We start from the raw sequence: 23,316 nt of genomic DNA on the forward strand, positions 1-23,316 counted from the left end.
TGAAACATTAGGCCACAAATAATTAATTTGTTGTGAATTAATGAATTATTCATAAATAATGAATTAAACAGAGCCAATGCCATATTCCATCGCGATGGTTCACATTAGACATTGTACAATGCCAAATTGGTTGACATCGCCCAACCCTAGTAGCTATACATGAACAAACAAAAACTAAGATCTGTTTAAAAAAACCTACAACAGTAAATTTCAGTAAATTTAAAACTTCTTAAGGCCTAAAATTTAGTTTTTGAGATTTAAGACCTTTTAAGACCCCGCGGACATCCTGTGTATATATCATATGAATTGGACACTGTTCAGAGAATAAGTAAAAGAGTTACATTTCCTTGTGCGATCAGTCTGGCCAATCAGAGTCAATCATTTTTGACATTTAATCCTGAGGACATTTTAAGTGGAAGATGACAACACTCTAAAAAATGTCAGGTTATTTCAACCCAATTCTAGGTGTAAGATGGATTAACCCAACTGCTGGGTTATTATTTTTAAATTAAATGAACCAAATTTAAGCCAATGTTTGAGTTAGTCCCTATTTGGTCACACTTTATTTTGATGGTCTGTTTGTTGAAATAAGTTCCATTGTATCTACATGTTAACTAATTCTTATTAGATTATAAGTAGACTGTTAGGTTGGGGTTAGGGTTAGTGTAGGTTGACATGTACTTACAAAGTTTCTTATAGTCAGTTAAATGTCTGTTGCAGGAGCAGTATCAACAGACATTAAGCAGACAGTCTACTAATACTCAAATGGACCATCAAAATAAAGTGTTACCAAATATTTTAATGGGTTTAAATAACTTAAATATATAAATTTATATATATATATATTTATTTATATAAATTTATATTTATATAAATTATATATATTTATTTATTTTCTAATGGAAGCAGGTAACAAAAAGATTGTTGAAGTCCTATTTAATGTCCTAATTCTTTCTGAAAAATAAACATTGCATATTTTTACAGCAATGCCACAGAATACTCTTAAAAATAAAGGCTTTTATTAGCATTAATGGTTCAATGAAGAGATTTTATTTGTGTGATTTATTGAGTGTGTTTGAAAAAAATGTTTGGTGTCGTCTGTGAAAAATCTTATTATTATGGGTTGGGTCCTAAAAGAAAAATAGCAACACATCAGTTTTCAATATCCATAAAGATCAGATGTTACCAGAGCACAAAATCAGCATATCATGGATTCTGGGCCTAAATAAGGTACATTGAAGAAAGCTGAAAACCTGTAATCATTGACTTGTATTTTCAACTATGGAAGTCAATGGTTACAGGTTTTCAGCTTTCTTTAAAATATCTTCTTTTGTGTTCAACAGAACAAAGAAACTCAGAAAGGTTTGGAACCACTTGAGGCTGAGTAAATAGTAAGTAAATTGTAGAGATTTGTACAGATGTTCTTTGTGTGTCAGGACCACAAAAGTGTTTATATTAATGTGCATCACTCACTCAAACACACTCACACACAAACCCAGCTTTGCCATCAGAAAAATTAATTAAACTTCTCAATTTTGCAAGTATGGAAATGTCATAAAGGTGACATGACAGAATTTCCATATTTCTACTATCCCATTAAATATGCGACTCCGCAATCAGTAGTCATCTCTTCCTATTGATTACAATTCCAAACTATTTCAACTCAACAACAAGCAAGCGTGGCCCGGTGAATATTAAGAGAGCATCTCCATACAATCCGTCAGCCAAGTAATAAGCAGCACCTTCTCCAGGCGTTGATGGACCTAATGTGATATTCACTGGAGTCTGAGCCAAAGCACATCTCCTAGGCGACAGATGGAGCACTTGCAGAAATTCAGAGGGTTTTAATTTGGCAGTGTCTCCTCACATTCGCCCACTCCATCACACGCAAGAGCTCAAATGAAGATGAAGAGGAGCACATCCTCACTGCTACTCAACAAGTGTCTTTATTCGGATCTGTCCTGGTAGCCTTCACTAATGTACGAATTCATATGATGCTAGATTGGATATTTTAATGTGCAGGACAGTTGATATACACACTTATGAACTACATTGTGTTTCTCAAACTGACACATGAACAGCTGTACAAATCTGTGATATGCAAAGTAAGATGTTTTGGTAGCAGGGTTAGTTCACACAAAACTGAAAATTGACTTGCTATTTACTCAGCCTCAAGTGGTTCCAAACCTTTATGAGTTTCTGTATTCTGTTGAACACAAAAGAAGATATTTTAAATAAAGATTGAAACCTGTAACCATTGACTTCTATAGTAGAAAAAACAAGTCAATGGTTTGCAGTTTTCTTTAACATGTCTTCTTTTGTGATAAACATATGAAAGAAAAACAAAGAGGTCTGGACAAAGTAAAGGGTGCATAAATGATTACTTAATTTTCAGTTTGTGAACTATTCCTTTAAGTATAATTTAATTTCATATTTTAAAGAAGTCCAGGGGTGCATTTCTGAAAACCATTATTAGCCAACTAAGGTCGTAAGTTTTGTTGTTACAAACATAGTTTGTTGATTTGTTGTTTCCCAAATCCGTCGTTCAACGAACATTCGCTAACTGCATCGCAAACTTGTACGCTCACAACTACACCTCTAGAGCTGTAGTTAGAATCATGGTTCTTGGCTGTGTTCTATTCCCAGTTATCCCCCTATGCCTTATTCGTTTAGAACATTCTAACATTTAAATTTGGAATGATTTAAAAAGAAAAGTATTAAAGTCATCTCTCTTAGTTGTAGTTTGCGTTGAAAGTATTTTTTAGAGTTCAGTTTTAGCAATCTTCATATTGACAATTGTGCCCCCTTCGTAGTGCACAGATTCAAAACATTCATGCCATTTTTAACGCAGTCTTGGCTCATGAAGAAAGCTGTAGGTGACCTATTATTTAAAAGTGGTTATGTTAAGTCTTCATAGCTTGTGAAAACTAAAATATAGGCGTATGATACGTTAACGGTTTAAATTTATAGTAGGTTTTTTATTAAGAGATGTCTCTTTACTGTATATGACATGGGCCTGTTGGTTAGAACATTTCTGCAGTAGTTTGAATGTGTCAAATTGTAAAAGTAGACTTTAAAAAAACAAAACAAATAAAAAATAAATAAACAATATCACACCTAATAATAATAATAACTACTATTAATGAATAGCCTACTGTGAATTAGGCCTACAACCATTAAAAATTTATATTTGAGATTAGAAGAAACATATAGGTGTTGTTTACATATATTTCAGTTAATATGGAAAACGAATGCATGTTTTTACCAAAACTAATATTGGATTTTATTTAATGATGTGTGTGCGTGTAACACAATATAATTTGCACAAAAAATGATGGGGGTTTTCTTTAAAGTAGTTACTCCACCCTGTTTAGAGCTTCATTATGGGTGTTTTACGTTATAACCAATGTGGTTCAAATGATGGGTCTGCGACGGAGAAACTACGGTTTTGGAAAACACTCCTCACTACATCCTTCTTTTTGCAAACGATGTATCGTACTATGAAATTTAAGCCTCGAGTTACGTCGTTGTTTAGGAAACGCACCTCACATTAGGGCTAATTAATATAAACGAGAAATACATTTCGGCAAATACTACAAACAGTAATAAACATCGTCAACATGCACTACTATTCAAAGGTTTGGGGTCTATAAATGTCTAAGCTATTCATTCTTCAGTAAGTTTAAGTGATCAAAACGTTTATGTTATTACAAAAAATAAATGATTTAAATAAATGTCCTTTTGAACTTTCAAAAAATATCAAAAAAGTCTTAAAATATGTTACTGTTTCAACAGAAAACTGTTTATGCATTTATAGTCATAAGATAACTACTAATTTATCATATTACTATGCTTTCTGAAGGTATATGTGATACTGAATATCAGAGTAATGATGCTGGTTATATGTATATACCATCTACATATATAAATATCATATTCCACTTTAACTGTCCTTAAAGCAGGATTGACTCTAATTGGCCACCCTTAACTTATGAGGAAGTATAACTATTTTACATATTGCCAGATACTATACGTAAAACGTGTATGTATATATATACACAATGAAACTCCAAGAGTTCCCTTATTTGTTTGGGAACACAATGGAATTCCAAGAGTTACTTTAATGTTATACATTAGATTACTAATATATACATTAGATTTGTCAGTACTGAAGCCAAATCTGGGGCTTATATAACAAAATAACCTATGATAAGGGTCCAAAAACTAGTACACCCAAATTTATATCTCATAGAAAAACAAATAAATACAAATTTTAAAAAGAGGCAAAATCAAGAGAAACAAAAAAATTGAAAAAAACTTGTATGTTGTAATTTTTTTGGCAATATTTTGCTTGAATTTAATTGTATTTTCTTTACATTTCTTAATATGTTTGGTGACTAAAATATAATTTTAACAAATATATCTGTTTAATAAATCAGTTTTGTTTAAATGCACCAAAATACATTGCCTATATTCACTGAGAAATAGATAAAAATATTCATTTTCAAAACGGGCTGTACTCAATTATGCTGAGCACTGTATATTAAAAACCATAAAGAATATTTAATAATATTGTATTTTGATCGAATATATGCAGCCAATTTCATTTTTCAAAAACAAAACTCTTACTGACACTGAACCTTTAACTGTGACTTTAATTAACATTAAAGTAACTCTTGTTTGAAGCTGATTTGTTCCTAATGTATGCATTTTATACACTATTTTTGTGTTTAACATATGTTTATGCATGAACTTGACCATCATAAACCAATAAGCAGCAATAATACAAAAATAAGGGGTAATTAAGAGTCAAATTAAGTTGCCTATGGAAACATTTAAAACATCTGCTAGCGTCAAATTAATTTTTGCAACAATTCACTACAAAACAAAGCGTATAAAGGAGACTATCATAAAAGAAAACATTCCTCTACATAAACTGCTGTGGAGGACAAACAGAAGCTTAAGAAACATGGTTAATCTGTTAAGGTAATCCCATATATTAAAGCCTTGACCAGATCTAGAGATTCACAGGATACATAAATCTATCATATAAAATCAAAGGAATTGTTCCCACTGGAATACCAGTCTTTACAATGCCGCATAAAATAAAATTAAATAAAATAAAATAAAATAAAATAAAATAAAATAAAATAAAATAAAATAAAATAAAATAAAATAAAACAAAATAAAATAATTATTCATTCATTCATTTACTTTTCGGCTTAGTCCCTTTATTAATCTGGGGTTGCCCTTCCAGCTGCAACCCATCCCTGGAAAACACCCATACACACTCATTCACACACATACACTACGGACAATTAAGCTTACCTAATTCATCTATACTGCATGTTTTTGGACTTGTGGGGGAAACCGGAGCACCCGGAGGAAACCCACGTGATCATGGGGAGAACATGCAAACTCCCCAAGAAACAGGGAGAAATGCCAACTGACCCAGCCGAAATAAAATAAAATAAAATAAAATAAAATAAAATAAAATAAAATAAAATAAAAAGCAACAACAGAAAAATATTGGGAATAACTACAAAATTAAAAAGCTACTCATTCTTGAATAATTAATTCTTCAAAGTTATTCCTGAGAAGCTCTGAAAAAAAAACACAGATTGGGACCATTTTTTAAGCATGTGTGAGGTAACTACGTATTTTATCAGGAATTATGATTGCCATGAATAAAAAGAAGAAAGTCAGTGCTCACATACTCACACTTGTAAACCTGAGTGCTCTAGCAGATGATAACAGGACTCAAACTGGCTACTGTATCAGTGACGGCTGCAAGACTATATATTCTCCTCAGCGATTGAGAAGCTCAACTCCTGCCTTGCCTTATTTAGTCAGGCTCAGTGCTGACACACAGTACACATATATGTGAGAGAGACCAGGTCTCACAAACCTCTCTCTCTCTTTCTCTCTCAATCCTTTTCTGCACTCCTTCAAGGCAATCCAAAGCCCTCTCAGACTCTCCACACATTCCCTGAACCCTCACAGTGCTTATCACTACTCTCAGTAACAATCTTCAAAGGCACTGAGAGATATTTAATTCATCCAGCAAGCTCTGGGACATATTACTATTTCATTAGCTACATGGACTGTGCAAGCCTCATTATAGCAGCAGCTTTCATTAAAATTCATGCTCTTTCAGCTATCAGAAAGAAGCACATGGTAATGAATGAATAGGACAAGGACACGTTTTTTGTGTGTGTGCTGGCGGAAAGAAGTAAATAACACTGTTAACAGAATAAAAAAAAAATGAGTACATGGAAAACAAGGAATGGGTGTAATACAAAATGTTGTGTTTATTTCTCAATATGTTGTGGTTGGAAGGGCATTTGCTGCGTAAAACATATGCTAGAGTCGTTGGGTTTATTGTACTGCAAACAGACTATTTCCTGATTATCAGTGACTAAACCGAAGGAAAGAGAATGTTGTGTTTATTCAGTGTTTAAATTTCAGGTGAATTTTTCTTCCTTTTATTTGGAAGACAAAAAGAAGAAAAAAAAATCACAGTCTTTGCTCTTGAGCTTTTAAATACAAAAGTATCACAAAAGTGGCTCAGACTGAAATTAAGGTCATTGTTCATTGATAATTGTCAGTGAATTGTTTACCACTAGAACTCTATAAATGAGTACAGATAAGCTTGTGAATTAGTTTGGTAAAAAAAAATTCAAAACAAATCATTCAGACAGGTGATAAAGTTAATTAACTGATTTGTAAAATAACAATCAGATTCTAGAATATATTCATTGATGAATGAAACTGTTATTGAACACTCTCCAACATGACAAACAAATCAAGGATTTTTACTATACAATATCTAGACTGGATCCATAATAATTCCTGTTAACTAACATAATCTCATGGCAATTCATAGTCAATTGACATTTTTGGTGAAGTATTGGCTAATCTTATTTGTACAATCCATTTATAACTTTTCCCCCCAAGAAATCATATTTTTGTTTATTAATGATATTGCATGCAAATATTCAAACCAAAATACTTACAGTTGAAGTCAGAATTATTGCCCCCCTGTATTATTAGCCCCCCTATTTACTATTTTCCACAATTTTTGATTAACAGAGAGATTTTTTCAACACATTTCTAAACATAATAGTTTTAATAACTCATTCCTAATATCTGATTTATTTTATATTTGCCATGATGACAGTAAATCATATGTTACTGAATATTTTTCAAGACACTTCTATACAGCTTAAAGTGACATTTAAAGGCTTAACTAGGTTTATTAGGTTAACTAGGCAGGTTTGGGTAATTAAGCAAGCTATTGTATAATGATGGTTTGTTCTGTAGACTATCGAAAAAAAAATAGCTTAAAAGGGCTAATAATTTTGACCTTAAAATGTTTTTAAAAAATGTAAAACTGCTTTTATTCTAGCCAAAAGAAAACAAATAAGACTTTCTCCAGAAGAAAAAATATTATCAGACATACTGTGAAAATTTCCTTGCTCTGTTAAACATCACTTGGGAAATATTTAAAAAGGAAAAATATTCAAAGAGGGGGGTTAATAATTTTGACTTAAACTGTATGCTTTCCCAGATAATCTGTTTTTTTCTTATTAATTAATTAGTTTAATGACTTTGAATGTCTAATGTATTTGTACATTTTGATTAAATTACTTATTTAGTGAATTCAAATAAAAATAATTACAGTAATGAATCAAAACAACAGAACATTAAAAATTTTAACCAACCAAAAATAGCATTTCATTTTTCTTCAGCTTAGTCCCTTATTTATCAGAGGTCACCACATTGGAATGAACCGCCAACTTATCCAGCATATGTTTTATGCAGCGGATGTCCTTCCAGCTGCAACCCAGTACTAGGAAACACTTATACACTCTCACATTCTCACACATACACTACCGCCATTTTATTTTAGTTAATTCACCTGTACCACATGTCTTTGGACTGTGAGGGAAACAAAGTTAGTTAACAGATTCGTTGAAAATATCTGACTCTTCAAAATATTCATTGATGAATGAAACACTGGCTGCATGGTGGTGCAGTGGGTAGCACGATCACCTCACAGCAAGTAGATCTCTGGTTCGAGTCCCAGCTGGGTCAGTTGGCGTTTCTGTGTGGAGTTTGCATGTTTTCCCTGTGTTCGCATGGGTTTCCTCCGTGTACTCCGGTTTCCCCCTCAAGTCCAAAGATATGAACTATTGAGGAAGCTAAATTGTCCGTAGTGTATTTGTGTGAATGAGAGCGTATGGATGTTTTCCAAGTGATTAGTTGTGGCTTGAAGGGCATTCGCTGCATAAAACATATGCTGGATAAGTTGGCAGTTCATTCCGCTGTGGCGATCCCAAATTAATAGAGGGACTAAGCCGAAAAGAAAATGAATGAAACACTGTTACTGAATATTCTGAATAACACGACAAATAAATCAGGGCTTAGTGTAAAGATTTTCAGTATACAAATTATAAACTGATTCCAAAATAATACCTGTTAACTAACATAATCTCATGGCAATTCATAATCAGTTAACATTTTGGTGAATTAATTGCTAATGATATTTTAATGAATCTTCCCCCCAAGAAATCATATTTTTGTTTATTAATGATATTGCATGCAAATATTCAAACTAAAATATTTATGCTTTCCCAGAAAATCTGATACTTTATTATTAATTAATGAGTTTAATGACTTTGAATGTCTAATTCATTTGTACTCTTTAATCAATTACTTATATAGTAAATTTTTTTAAATAATTACATGAGCAATGAATCAAAACTACAGAATGTTAGGAATTTTAACCAACCAAATCTAGCTTTAAAATGCACAAGCAAATATAAAATATTAAAGGCAACACTTATTTCTAAACTACTTTTCAAGTCATTTTGAAGTTTGTCAAAAGTCTTCTAAAATTAACATTTTAAGTTTTAGTAAATGTGAGATTTTTGTGAGAAACAAAACCCGAATAAATGAGTGTCTCATTCTCAATCTGAAAGGAGCATTCCTAATCAGAAGGATCAGAGACACCACTTACTGTATCATCCCTGTTTAACAAACGCTGATCTTTTTCAACCTGCTTCTACTTAATGAAAAAAAGTACTTTAAACCGGCTTTGTCAATGAATTACAAGTAAAAGAAAGAAGCTTTCAGTAGTTTCTAAAGTGTCAAAATGCCTGTTGTTGTGTTTAGAAAACAGTATTTCTTCCACTACTGCATGACTGCATGTGCGGCTTAATAATTATTTGTGTATGATAGCTATTAAAAGCTCTGATGGTAATTCGATCCCAGAGGTATGAAGCAGCTTCGCCTTTGAAAACGCATTTGGCGTTTGATTTACACATCCCACCACACCACTAAGTTACATAAGTATCTCTTTTGAGCTTTACACATCTGTGCTTAACTCTTCTCAGGAACATTCAGGCCTTTTCATCGCCATAATGAGCGGTAACGATAAAAGTAGCATGCCATTTGTCCTTTAAAAAATATTTAACTGAGTGTAAGCGTTACGACAGGCACCCCTGAGTCCTCTGCGACTTCATTCAGCACATCCTGTTGGCCCTGCATTGATTATGTGATCAGCATGAGAGCTTTGGCCGGAGGGCTTGTGATGGCACTCATGCAAACAGACTATTCAAGGGGGCTATTCTGCACAATAGCTGCCTGCCGGTTTGCCTGGACTCCTCCCTGCTGCGTTTGGTTCATTCACATAAGAGAGAATGAACAGACCTCATCTCAGATACAACATGCATGTCTGACACTACTTAGAGGTAGGGGTGGGAATCTTTAGGCATCGATCCAACTCAGTTCTGGTTTTAAGAATGACAATTCAATTCCTTAAGGCTCCTATAGAGCAATTCGTACTACAGTTTTATGTTTTGGTCAATTAGTGACATTCATATTTGCGTATTTTCACACAATGGTGGTTATGATTAGAAGTAGGCATTGATGCTTACTTTTTTCTGAGAATCCTACATTTAAATGTTATATAAAATCATACAAAATAGCCATTAATTCACCAAAATGTGAATCATTTAAGTTTCTTGATCCTTTTTGTCTTAGTAATTATTTTCTTTAAATATATGCATACTATAAATATATTTAAACAAATGTTTTTGTGCATTTTTCTTAAAATTACTTTGAACTATTAAAGTACTTTTAGTATAAGTTCCATATTAAATGAACACTCCAAGTTTTAAACGAACACTTTAGGACTAATTTTACAAGTCACCTAAACACTTAGCTTAGCATAAATCATTGAACATGATTAGACCGTTAGCATCTCACTCAAACAAAAAAAGAGAGTTTTGCTTATTTTCTAATTTAAAGCTTGACTCGTTTAGTAGGAAAACTACAGAAACTCTTTGGTTATTTTTCAGCAAGATGCTAATGGTCTAATCCAATTTAATGATTTATGCTAAGCTAAGCTATAGTGATCCCAACAGACTCAGAGATTGGTTGATTTGATTCAAAAATGGTAACTCTTTAACCCTAGATGACTTGTAAAATGCCTATTTCCAAAAAAAGTGGACTGTTTCTTATATAATAAATCAAAACTAAACTAAATATAGCTTCAAAATATACAAGTAAATTTAGATCTCAGTATCTCCTATATAATAGAGTGCTTTAGGTATCTGAAAATTTCCAGACAAGCTGTTTAGTACTACTGATGACAGTATATTAAGTAGATAGGATGCATTCAAGCTAATGCACAGATCTAATTTTAACATATCAGATATTCTCAAGACATAACTGACCATCTTTTGTAGTAAGGCTTAGTTCACCTCAAAATGAAAAAATTCTGTCATTTACTCGTCCCCCACTTGAGTTTCTTTCTTATCTTAAACACAAAAGAAGATTTACTGAAGTATGTTGGAAAAACTGCCATTGATTCCATAGTACGTAACTGCCTTGAGCAAAACTCACTCCAGCAGGTCAAAGGGTTCACAGTGAGAGAGAGAGAGAGAGAGAGAAATGGAGTGTACTTTCATTCTCTCAATTACAGTGAAATAGTGGCTTCAGCTGTAAGTGTAAGCGAAAGACTGTCCAGCAAACACACACGCAGTGAAAATGTGCACAGTTTCTGCGTTTTCAAGTAGTTGGAGTGTTGTAAACACTCGCACTCGCCTCCCTCGCCATTGTAAGCTACGGCGACATAGCGCATATGAGATAAATGACGTCACTACATAATAACCAGTTATGATTTTTACTGAACCGATACCGAATTGTCCGGGTCTGCATCGCGGTGCACAGAAGAAACAATTAATTTTGACACCCCTAATTAAGGGTGTGTCCGAATCCACTTTTGCTTTTTTAAGGACGGATAAATACGCTTTGCTCCGCGGCGGAAGGTCTAACAGGGTTGTGCTTATTCTCTTAATGAGTTCTGGGTGTGTTTTGAGAATAAACCAATCAGGGTCTCATCTCCAATTCCCTTTCAGAGTTGTTGCATTGCGCCATGGCACATTTGCTATTTACATGTTGGACTTTGTAAGAGGAAAAACTGAATGTTTCACTAGTGAGAGAAAACAGTTAAACAGACCATCTGCAGTGTAAGGATAAAGAATGAGCCTCCTCCAATCGGCCTTTAAATTGACTTTTTCTTTTTCTCTTTCGTTGATAAGGAAACGGTATTGTATGCACAGACATCCATTAGCCTACATAATTAATTTCGTTTGTTAAGCGCAAAGATTTGTGTCAAAACTATTTCTAAATTCTGTTCTAATTTCCAGCAAATTAATAAATGAACAACAATAACAAAGTGTGGTCAAAAATCTGAGTTATCCAAATACTCATGCTATGCCCTAGATGGTCCAAAACCTGACAGGTGGATCTAAGCTTGTTTTTAATAAAACAAATATAAATATGCATATAATAAATAATCATGCATATAATAAATAGTCATGAATAAACTAAAAAAAGCCACCCAAGATGAAGAAGGCATGGAGGTAGAGGTTTTTATATTTATGTAGAAAGTAATAACTTTTGTAATAATTTATTCCTTTAATAATTTTTCATTTGTGAAGATATTTGCGTTTTGCTTTACATCCTGTACTTTTCAAGCAATGTGTAAGCGAGGCGCATAACTAACACGCTCTGCGCTGGACTTTAGACCTGCTTTCAACTAGTCTACTGCACAGTCTATTTTAGTTCCTCAAAATATCAACGTGCCAACAATGCGCCTTAACACACCTCTTTTCTAGACCAGAACACCCATGAGTCCACAAAGTGGCACAAATGGATTTACTGGGAAAAATACTATACTATAAACTGGAAAATTAAGGTTGCGTTGCTCTGAAAATAGTAACACGTTGGGGCAAACACGTGTTGTGCCTTATTGCGCTGGGTGTATGATAGGGCCCTAATTTTTATGAATTCTAAAGATCTCCTTAGTACGAAAATTTCTATTTGTTAACTAAAATAGTTACAAATTTCTGCGAGACTGGCTATGTCTGAAATCATTTACTCTCTTTAACTGATACTGATACTTATTCTAAATAAGTAAAGCCATCATGAACAGAAAAAATTATGTTCTAAATAGCATGAATGTGTATAGTTAGTATGAATGTAATCTGGACATACTACTGTATATTAGTCACTGTCATGTGACCAACCAGAATGAGTTGCATCGCTTAGCTGTCATTCACAAATCGTCTTCTGTGGCTTAGTAAAGTGTCTAGCCATATACAAGCTTTAAAATGTATCCAGAAATGGTTCATCATACTTTACGTCATACTGGCCACTTTTTCGTTGTTGTTGATTACAATTAACTGCAAGCTACTTATTTTGTCACATATTTTCATAATTTAAAAAGTATTTGATTTCAGCTTCACTGTTGGCTTATGCAGGGTTAAGAACAGCCGATTCACATACAAAGCAAAGATGAGCAGTGGAAAGCAGCTGCCTGTCAATAAGTGAGCGTTGTGTATCCAATTTAATGCTTTCCAATCTACAAATAATGCCTTCATATTGCCTTTGCAAGGTATAACACTTGAACTATGAGCTGGTGAAACATCACTCTGTCGAGCAATTAAATAAAGTCCACAAATGGCCTTGAATTTAGCTTAACCTTAAAACTTTATGCAGCTCTTAAAAAGTTTTTTTTCTACCACCTCTACTTGATGGAATGCACTTATTCTGTGCAACAATGTAGGTTAGATGAAGACATGTAGGAAAGAAAGCAAGAAAGAAAGAAAGAAAGATGTTATTGGTATTACACCATTGAGATGTAATTGTAAGTGTGATGTAGGGCAGATCTGAATGAAGTATTAACCTTGAGGTGGCAATTTCTACTTTTGTTCGGGCAATGGCTGATGCTCTAATGGCTCCTTCGACAGCACGGTCCACTTTCTGCTTCGTCTTGGTGTTCTTGAGGGGAATAAGCTGCTTCTTTATGCCCCGCACCAAAACGTTATTTTTATACTTCCCCTCTTCTTTCGTCCCATCAGGGAACATTGTGCACCCGTAGCCGTGGCGTTTGTTGTTTATCCACTCTCCTTCATATTTCATCCCATTGGAGCGTTCGCTGACACCGAAACCGTTCCGCTTATCATTTTTCCACTCCCCCAAGTATGATTCTGTGGTGGTGGCATCCACGTTGTCCTCAGCCGGCATGTATTCATCAGCCACTTCTCCATCTCCAAAACTAATAGTGGAGTTTGCGTCGCTAGAGCTGATTCGGCTCATGGTGGCGTCACTTCGTGCAGAACTGCGTTTGCTGGATATGGAGGACCGGGAGTCCGACTTCCTCAGCTGCTTGAGGCTCCCAAACAGTGAACCTCGTCTGAACAGGCCCTTTTTTTTGCCGGAGACCACTTCGCTGTCGCTGTGGAAGTTGAGGACGAAGCCGCCGCGGGTGCCAGCAGGGCTGTCGGACATGTGGTCCTGGAGGACGGAGCCATTGCTTTGCTCGCTGCGGAGAGAGGCCAGTGAGGTGCGCAGCGGAGAGCGGATGACGGTGGCCATGCCGTAAGGGACGCTCTGACGTACGCCATATCCGTGCCGCATGCCACCCATCCACTGGCCCTGGTATGTACCTGGCAAAAGGGATTAGAGAGACTTTAGTCTAGGTATTGCATAATACATAATACAGGGATTACAAACAAAAGAAAACACAAGAGGAACTGGCATCTCTGGGTGATTTAATGTTGGTTTTTGATGTTTTGAATCTCTTTTTTTTAATTGACTGATGAATGCTGGTGGCTTAGATGGATTATAATATTAGCAAACAATTACTGGCTATTTTACAGCTAAACAAAACAATTTAATCTAAGGGTTAAGATATAAATGAACTGTTTTATAAATAAAAAGGCTTATTCCTGGTTAAACGAAGCTAAATGAAGTATTTGTTAAATAATTATCTCTGATGAATGAATTTTAGTCTAATCTAATTATCAGGATTACTGAAACAGTATTGGTAATGGGCTATATACACACGTACATTTAATTTTCAGCCAAGCAGCCCAAGGCCTTCCGGTGAACTGTCTTTCCATTACAAAATTGTCACGTTTAAGATCTAATTTCTTTAAAAATCAGCAATCTTCCCTGCCTGTTAGATATACGATATAAAGTGGGTCTAAGATCGGACAAGAAGCACTCCATTAAATTCTATTTCCACCCGTCATGTCTTTAAAATATGACAGCTTACTTTACCCCAGTATTTTCAATGGAATTTCTGCAGTAACCTGTTGCTACTGATGGCACTAGTGGTTACTACGGTCTTTAATCTCGTTTTACGCTTGAACAACTAAATAAATGCTTAAGTCTATTAAACTAAATGTACTGTAATTACATTACAATATCGATGCTGTAAAAACAACCTTGTGGAATTGAAACAGTCGCATTAAACTTTCACCGGAAGTTTATCGTTGGCATTAAAACTCTAGCTGTGCACAGAGCCCATTGATAGTTCTATTTACTATTTTAAAGTAGTTCTGAATTTTAAGTTTTAATTCGAGATCAATTCATTTCTCACTCCTTTTATTTTATTAAAAGACTGAATTCAAGAATAATGCTGAAGGAAAGCTTTATTTTTTGATTAATCACTTCAAGAACCATTATAATATTTTAAACTTACTATACATATTTTTTTATCCAAAACTAGGTTGCATTTATTTGAAAATACAGTAAATATATAGTAAATACAGTAACATCAACTCATGCAGTTTTTCTATTTATTAAAACTGTAATGCATTTCTGTGATGTCAAAGTATCAAAATCTTCATTACACTACTCTTCAGTGTTGTGATCCTTCAGATATCATTGCAATATTTTGATCTGATGCTTAGAAAACATTAATTATTATCAATGCTGAATAGGGCTGGGCGATGTGGCCTAAAATCGAAATCTCAATTGATTGAACATTTTACTCGATTATGTTTATTGAACGATTTTTACATTTATTTATTTAATTTTTTCTGCCCTCATAGTTCACTGACAGGTTTTGTACAGTAAATATGTTCACATATTACAAATGAAAGATTTCTGAATGAAGGGTTCGATTACTTGATTTTAAAATAACTGAAGGAAACACACACTATCTACTATCTAATTTTCTAATTTTTCCTTTTTTATAAAAAATAAATTATTATTTATTGAACATTAGCGTTGAACAGCTGAAATTAAAACACACATTGCCTAAACTTTTTTCTTATACATTCACTTTTATAAAAGTGAAAATAAATAACTTGCACTTTTGGAAACAAAATAAATTCTTTTAAATGTTTTTCATATAAAAAAATAAGCAGTATCTCTTATAAATAAAATAACTCTTGTGCATCCTGTAAATAATATTTTAAGCTGTGCATTTCTTGCATTTTCTGTATACAAATATTTTAATTTAAAAAATAATTTCAATGTAATGGAAAGTATGCCGTCTGAAGGCATTTAATGTTAAAAATGATTATGAAACTGCTTAAAGATTTTGTGCGAAAAGATACATATTTTGAGATTTTTAATGAACAGAAAAAACATGTATTAAAAAATTGTACATAGTTAGTTTAATGTGTTTTTTTGCTATATAAGGCTTTTAAAAAAAACTTCCTGACCCCAAAGTTTTCAGCGGCTCAGTAAATCCTCACTACTCATTACAGACATAAAACTTTCTTCCCTTATACCGCCATGTACGGTTTTATTTGAATTCTGACCTTTAGCAAATATGTAAAGTGCTAAAACACATTAATAAAATAGTATCAGATAAGAATTGAATAAATTATTGTCAGGCTAGAATTATACAAGCGTAATCCTATCCAGGTTATGACGGCGAATTGACGACGTGAACAGCTCTCCCTCCTATATCTCATATGCCGGCCTGTCAAACCTAACAGCTTCAACAGCAGAGCCAGCACTATTTTAAAACATGGAAGTAATCTGAGCCATTGTGAAGTTTGTGGATCCAGCCAACCATAACTCTTATTTATTTACCTATTTATCCTCTCATTCTGCGTATGTCTTTGGCAGGAATGCTGAGAAGCTAATATTCAATTAACAGTTAAAGAGGCCGAATGGAAGTCATTTAAGATATATAAAGTGCAAAAGAGCCCTCATCTCAGCAACCTAGCTGTGCTATACCTGTACTTTCAGGATGTCTCATGGATGAAAGTGAGTTATGAGTGAGAGGTAATGTGTGATCCTGCCTTATAAATTTAACAGCAGGCCCAAATCTCTAACGCCACCACTTTTCAAAAGAACTTCACAAAGTCTTTTAAATATCAAAACAGCTCGGATTTAAATTTATTAAAAGACTTTATAATATTTAGTGGACGAAATATTTGAATATTAATGTTTTTTTATATATATATATATATATATATATATATATAATTTTAAGGGGTTTTCACCTTTATTGGGATAGAACAGTGAAGATTGTACAGACAGGAAAGCGTGGGGAGCAGAGATAGGAGGGAGATCGGCAAAGGACATCGAGCCGGGAATCTAACTCGGATCGCCGCGAGCACCTCAGTGCTATGTGTCGACGCACTAATCACTAGGCTATTGGTGCCGACATAATAATGTTTTTTTAATCTTACTGTAGCTCATACATTAAAATCAATACATCAGTTTCTTAAAGTATACAGTTTGACTATGTACCCTGCACTATTTTAAAGATGATGCAATATTAGCATCAGGTATTCATTTTGTTAACACATACTGTAGAGAATATTAAAAGTTCAACTGCTCCAGGAAATTTTTGATTTGTCAAGTAACTGTAAATAATCTATGTTGGATTTAACATTATTATATTATTTATATTTCCCAGTGATGGGTTGCAGCTGGAAGGACATCCGCTGCGTAAAACATATGCTGGATAAGTTGGTGGTTCATTCCGCTGTGGTGACCCCACTGTGGGACTAAGCTGAAAAGAAAATGAATGAATGAATATTATTTATAATACAAAATATATAAAAGCTGAAAACGCAGAACTATGTTATCTCAATTTATATGTTTAGGCGATATTATTTTGTCAATGAATATGAATTCAACAATTGACCTTACCACTCGTTTATAAGTATATTTTACTACACGAAATATCCTTATGTATCTTTTGTATATACATATTTTTGTTAAGCAAATTTTGTTAACTGTAACATGTATTTGTCATTTAGGTGTACAAACAAGTGAATCACTTAACTTCCAGCCAGCACAGAATGTTCATCTAGCAACACAAAATGTCTAATTCAAAAGAAATAAGCAGAGACAAAAGCTTGTCTGCTAGTCTACTAGTAGAGCTTTCATTTGACATGTTGCAGATGTAACTATTATTAGCCATGACCTCTGTGAGCAGCTTCTGCTGACCAGTTATATGCCATACATCAACCCAACCACATGGGCAAAGTGCTTCATAAATCTGTAGAGCATGATTTAGGGGTAAAATCTAACAGTCGGGCACTGGAAATAACTCAAGGCACAGTCTTGTTTTGATCAAACACACATCAAAAGAAGAGGAAAAGCTATACTTCTTATAATTATACATCACATCTCTAAGTTTATAATGATATACATTACAAAACAGACCTGATTTTACTGAGCAGCAACAGCAGCATCATCATGACACGCGCAAGACTTTAAAGAACACTAAATAGGTCAAGTGATGTTTAGCTGAACTCACCCCCATCCCCGTAAGTCTCGACCCCATATCCGTCTTGCAGTCCATTACTCCATGTGCCTTCATACCTGGCAGGTGTATTGAGGCTCTGGCGAACCCCGTAGCGACCCTTAAATCCGTGGCTCCACTCCCCGCGGTACAGCCACCTCCCCTTGGACTCTACGCCGAGCCCGTGCCGCTTCCCCTGAGCCCAGTAGCCCTTGTATGTATTCCCGCTGGGCCAGGTGTAAACCCCGACTACCTCAAAGCCGTTGGACCAGGACCCGGAGTATTCGCCCTGGCCTTTGGGGCCGGTGCAGATGCCGTGTCCGTGGGCTTTTCCGTCCTCCCATCCACCGCAGAAAGTGCCGCCATCGTCGAAGTCGAACCGTCCGCCCGTCATTCAGATGAAGGGTTGAATTGAAAGTGTTTGCGTCTCGATGGCCGGTCGGATGCTTAACGACAACAGCAGTAAACGGGGTGAATGTCAGACTGCGGTGCGGTGCGGTGCTGTCTGCTGGAGGTGCTGGCGGAGCGCGCGCATCGGTGCGAGTGTTGGCGGTGAGTGAGAGGCAGGATCGCGCACAGGCGCCGGAGCCGCAGGCGCTGTCACTGTCGCCGTTCCGGGCTTTTTTTATGATCCTCTCCCCCCTGTTCGCTTCACAGGGAGGGAGAGAGAGAGAGGAGACAGGAGCCCAAAGCCGGGCGAGAGACACCCAGTTGATGACGTCAGTACTACAAGCCCGCCCTCGCGCTGGACCACATTCACAGTTGGGTGAACGCCATAAGTTTGAGTTTTTCTTCATCAGAATAGATAGGACCATACGGGCAGCTTTTTATTAATATGATTTCTAATTAAATGCCTACATTTTCTATTTATATATAGCATATTAAGTGGCTCTCAACCTTTCTAAAAGCCCTCTATATTTCAAAACAGTTTTTGATGTCCCCAATGTCCCTCCATATAGGACAGAACTGTTTTTAATTAATATGCTGCATCCAATTCTTACATTTTATGTGATTGGAGCAGAATTTATGTAAAAAAAAAAAAAAAATCTGAGGCCCCCTAGTGGGAATTATTAAAAACATAAAATATTTGTAAAACAATCTATAACATGATTGCAATACTATAAAGTAATTTCCTATATATTACCTATATTTGCCACAATAAAAAAGAAGGCTTTTAGTTCTGGAAAACAGACACTAATTCATATAGTTAATATAATTACAGTGCTTAGCATATACAGTTGAAGTCAGAATTATTAACCCCCTGAATTATTACAGTAAATAATATTTGACTAGATATTTTCAAGACACTTCTATGCAGCTTAAAACGAAATTTAAAGGCTTAACTAGGTTAATTAGGTTAACTGGGCAGGTTAGGGTAATTAGGCAAGTTATTGTTTAACGATGGTTTGTTCTGTAGACTATCAGAAAAAAACTTAGCTTAAAGGTGCTAATAATTTTGACCTAAAAATTTATTTTAAAAACTATAAAACTGCTTTTATTCTAGCCGAAAGAAAACAAATAAGACTTTCTCCAGAAGAAAAAATATTATCAGACAAACTGTGAAAATTTCCTTGCTCTGTTAAACATCATTTGGGAAATATTTAAAATAGAAAAAAAAATCAAATGGGGGCTAATAATTCTGACTTCAACTGTATAAGTACACTCCTCACAAATCTATCTTTTAAATGAATATTTTTAATAGGAAGCTATACAATATTATATTTGTGCATATTCATTAGATTAGTCAGTACTAAAGCCAGTATATACTGTAGCTTATCTAACTAAAAAAACTTATGATAACAGTCCAAAAACTAGTACACCCAAATTTTTGTGTTATAGAAAAATATTAAATCCAAATTTAAAAAATGGAAAAATCAAGAGGAAAAAAAAGAAAAAAAATTTAGTTGAAATTTTGTAGGTTGTAATTTATTTATTTTTTTGTAATATTTTCTTGAATTTAATTGTATTATCTTTAATTTTTTACATATGTTTGGTGAGTAACATATTATTTTAGTAAATATATCTGTTTAATAAATCTGTTTTGTTAAATGCACAGAAATACATTGCCTATATTCACTAAAAAATGAATAAAAATATTAATTTTCCAAATGTTGTGTACTGAATTATGCTGAGCACTGTATATAAATATTATAAATATAACGTTATTTCTTTCCCAGTACTGGGTTGCAGCTGGAAGGGCATCCGCTGCTTAAAACAACTACTGAAATAGTTGTCAGTTCATTCAGCTGTGGCGACACCTGATAAAAAAGGGACTAAGCCAAAGGAAAAAAAATGAATAATAATATTTCAAATAATTTCTGGAAAATCAGAAATTGAGTAGTGGTCAATTTATTTAAAGTTTTCAATTAATAAACCTAAAGAAATGTATACCGCCATAAAAAAAAAGGGTGAAAATAAGCAGCTTGGTGAAAACTGCAGCAAAACACTAGACATTTCTTCTTTAAATATTGCATTGCAGAACAGTGCGCCTAACAGAAACAATCGTAAACAGACCAGTCAAACATATCCCAGCAGCTTATGTAGCAAAGTTTTGAAATCGCATCGTTGACAGCTTTGTTGAGCAAATTTCATAATAAATTTTGTTGCGACAAAAGTGAGCTGCTGAACGGGCCTTGAGATTTATGTATCTGGCTTAGACATTTATTGTTCCTAAATTCTCCCATCAACAGTCAGATCAGTTTAGTCCACAATTAGATCTATAATTATGGAGCTTACCCTGGCCATACGTTTGCCATTTCATTGTAACTACTAAAGAAAACAATGTTGTCACAACAAAATAGTCAACCACTGTCATGATCACAGATGTACCCACGTTTGTCCCAGGTGGACTTTATGGCAGCTTTAGTGGCGGTAATGACTGACTACTATGCTTGTCTAACTAAAAATAGATCCTGAATATGTATTATTTCTCAATGGCATCAAAGTCATTTAAGCTACAGACCTGCTAAGACCCGACTGAACACATTTCTGCATTATGTTGCTTTGCAGATCTCAGTTTCAAGACTGAATGCTCAGATGAAGTCAGACACTTGGTGAAAGATGAATGAACTTGTGCCATGCAAAAGGTGACAAAGAACGTCATCAGGGCTCAGAATAGAAACACTGATCCATGTGGACAGTATTTTACAACACTAAAACAATGAACAAGGACCTACATAGCCTACCGTTGTTATTTAATTAAAGCGGAGTGGGAAAGGTGGAAAGTAGCAGTACTGTGTTTTATTTGCATTTGGGAATTTTTAAATTGCATTTCTTGAATAAAAGTACTGACTGTTTTTTTATTTAATTAAATAATTTAAGGTATTTTATTTTCAAATAAACAGCTTTAATCAAATAAACAAAAAAGTTATGTTACTGCACTAAAAGTCTTGTTTGTAATATTTTGTAGACTACTGTTATTATATATATATATATTATAATATGGCTAGACATTCATGAAGATATGAGACATTACATATAATATTTTTAACTGCTTTTCTTTAGTTCTTTGTCATTTTCTAAAGAAATAACTCAAAACTATATCAGCCCACAGTTTAAATTCTATTATGACAAACAGAAGAAATCATGAAAATTTACCATCTGACATGCAAAAATGTTTTTTGCAACACACACAAAGCGAACAGTACCTCAACATGCAGATGCAAGTAATGCTGCTTCAAGTCATGAAGTGGGACACGACCATGGCCTGCCAGCTCCACACACTGAGAAGGATGGAAGGTTTTTGACAGTCAGCAAGATGCAAAGCTGGCTGAACACTAAAGAAATGTCTAAGGTTTGAGCTCACTTTCACCAGTTTCTTCTTTTCTCCTCCTTTGCATCTTTTTCTCATCACCTTCTGTTTTTCCAGCTACTTCTTATTCTTCTCCTTCTCTTTCATCTTCTCCTTATTCTTCTTCTTTACCATCTCCTTCTTTTCCATCTTTTTCTCCTTCATCATCTCATCCTCCATCTTTTTTTCCTTCAACTCCTCTTTCTCCCCTTCTCATTTTTGATCTCATTCACGTTCAATTTCTTCTTTTCTTTCTTCATCTTCTTCTCATTCTCTTTCATTTTCTTCTCATCTTTCTCAATTTCCTCCACCTTCAATTTTTTTTCAATTTCATTTTCGTCTTTATTTGATTCACCTTCTTTTCCACCTTTATGTTTGCTGCTTCATCATCTCACTCTCCTTTTCCTTATTCATTTTCTCTGCTTTCTCATTCTTCTTCACCTCCTCCATCTCCTTCATCTTCTTCCCCTCTTTCATTGTCTCCTAATCCTTCCAATTATTATTTATTATATAAACGTAGAAACTTTCAGATTATGTACAAATATCAAAAATCAAACAAAAAGTGCTCAGGAGTACCTTAAATAATGTATCGTTGCTCTTTGGGCAAGGGATTCATCAGAATAAACAGCAAAAATCAGTCAAAGGCACTCTAAAAATGCGGAAAAAAATATTTTAAAAGAATATTTTATATAAATAATGTATATTAAAAATATGTAATATATAATAGGGCGACGCAATGGCGCAGTAGGTAGTGCTGTCGCCTCACAGCAAGAAGGTCGCTGGTTCGAGAATCGTTTCCAAAGATGGGTTGCAGCTGGAAAGGCATCCGCTGCGTAAAACATGTGCTGGATAAATTGGCGGTTCATTCCGCTGTGGTGACCCCGCATTAATAAAATGACTCTAGACTATAGGACTATCAATTACCAAATTTTTACCAAAATATTTCTTATTTTATTATTTATCAAAATATTATTTTACCAAATATCAGTTACCAATTTACCCTTATCACTGGTTTTGTGTATTCCAGGGTCACCAATTATTTATTCTCAAACTCTAATAATTCATTCAGATTTGTCACAGGTATTCTTTCAAATAGACCCACACCGTGCTATTTGTAAAACTGTTAATGCACAAAAAAGAAAAATGCAAGACTATAAAACAACATAAATATGGTTCATTTTCATAAGAAGGGCAAAAGCAGTTTTCCACTCTTCTACTTTTGTGAAATATGCATTACACTGGACCATTATTCATTCATTTTTCTTTGGCGTAGTCCCTTATTTTTCAGGGGTCGCCACAGCGGAATGAACCACCAACTACACCACGGCAGATGCCCTTCCAGCCACAACCCAGTGGTGGCTGGAAAACCATACCAATAGGTTTGGTTTATTATGTGGAGGTTTTTTTAACCATTGTCAAGTTTTATAAGCATAAGACGTTCTATAAAAGA

The 23,316-nt window shown here is 34.4% G+C and overlaps 1 protein-coding gene across 2 annotated transcripts in view; it reads right to left on the reverse strand.

Moving 5' to 3' along the window:
• jph1b (junctophilin 1b) overlaps positions 1 to 18,752 on the reverse strand; it is a 35,228-nt gene extending 16,476 nt beyond the window's left edge. Inside the window, exons 1-2 of one of the 2 annotated variants that reach the window (XM_056476891.1) lie at positions 18,092 to 18,752; positions 13,259 to 14,021 (exon numbers count right to left, since the gene is read on the reverse strand). In XM_056476891.1, the coding sequence (XP_056332866.1) occupies positions 13,259 to 14,021; positions 18,092 to 18,470 (1,142 nt within the window). In that variant the 5' untranslated portion in view covers positions 18,471 to 18,752. The remainder of the gene's footprint in view (positions 1 to 13,258; positions 14,022 to 18,091) is intronic. The other variant, XM_056476901.1, reaches the window with a different exon arrangement.
• Positions 18,753 to 23,316: the final 4,564 nt, after the last annotated feature.

Source organism: Danio aesculapii, chromosome 2 (genome assembly GCF_903798145.1).
Source record: "Danio aesculapii chromosome 2, fDanAes4.1, whole genome shotgun sequence".
In the NCBI taxonomy this organism is placed as follows: Eukaryota; Metazoa; Chordata; class Actinopteri; order Cypriniformes; family Danionidae; genus Danio; species Danio aesculapii.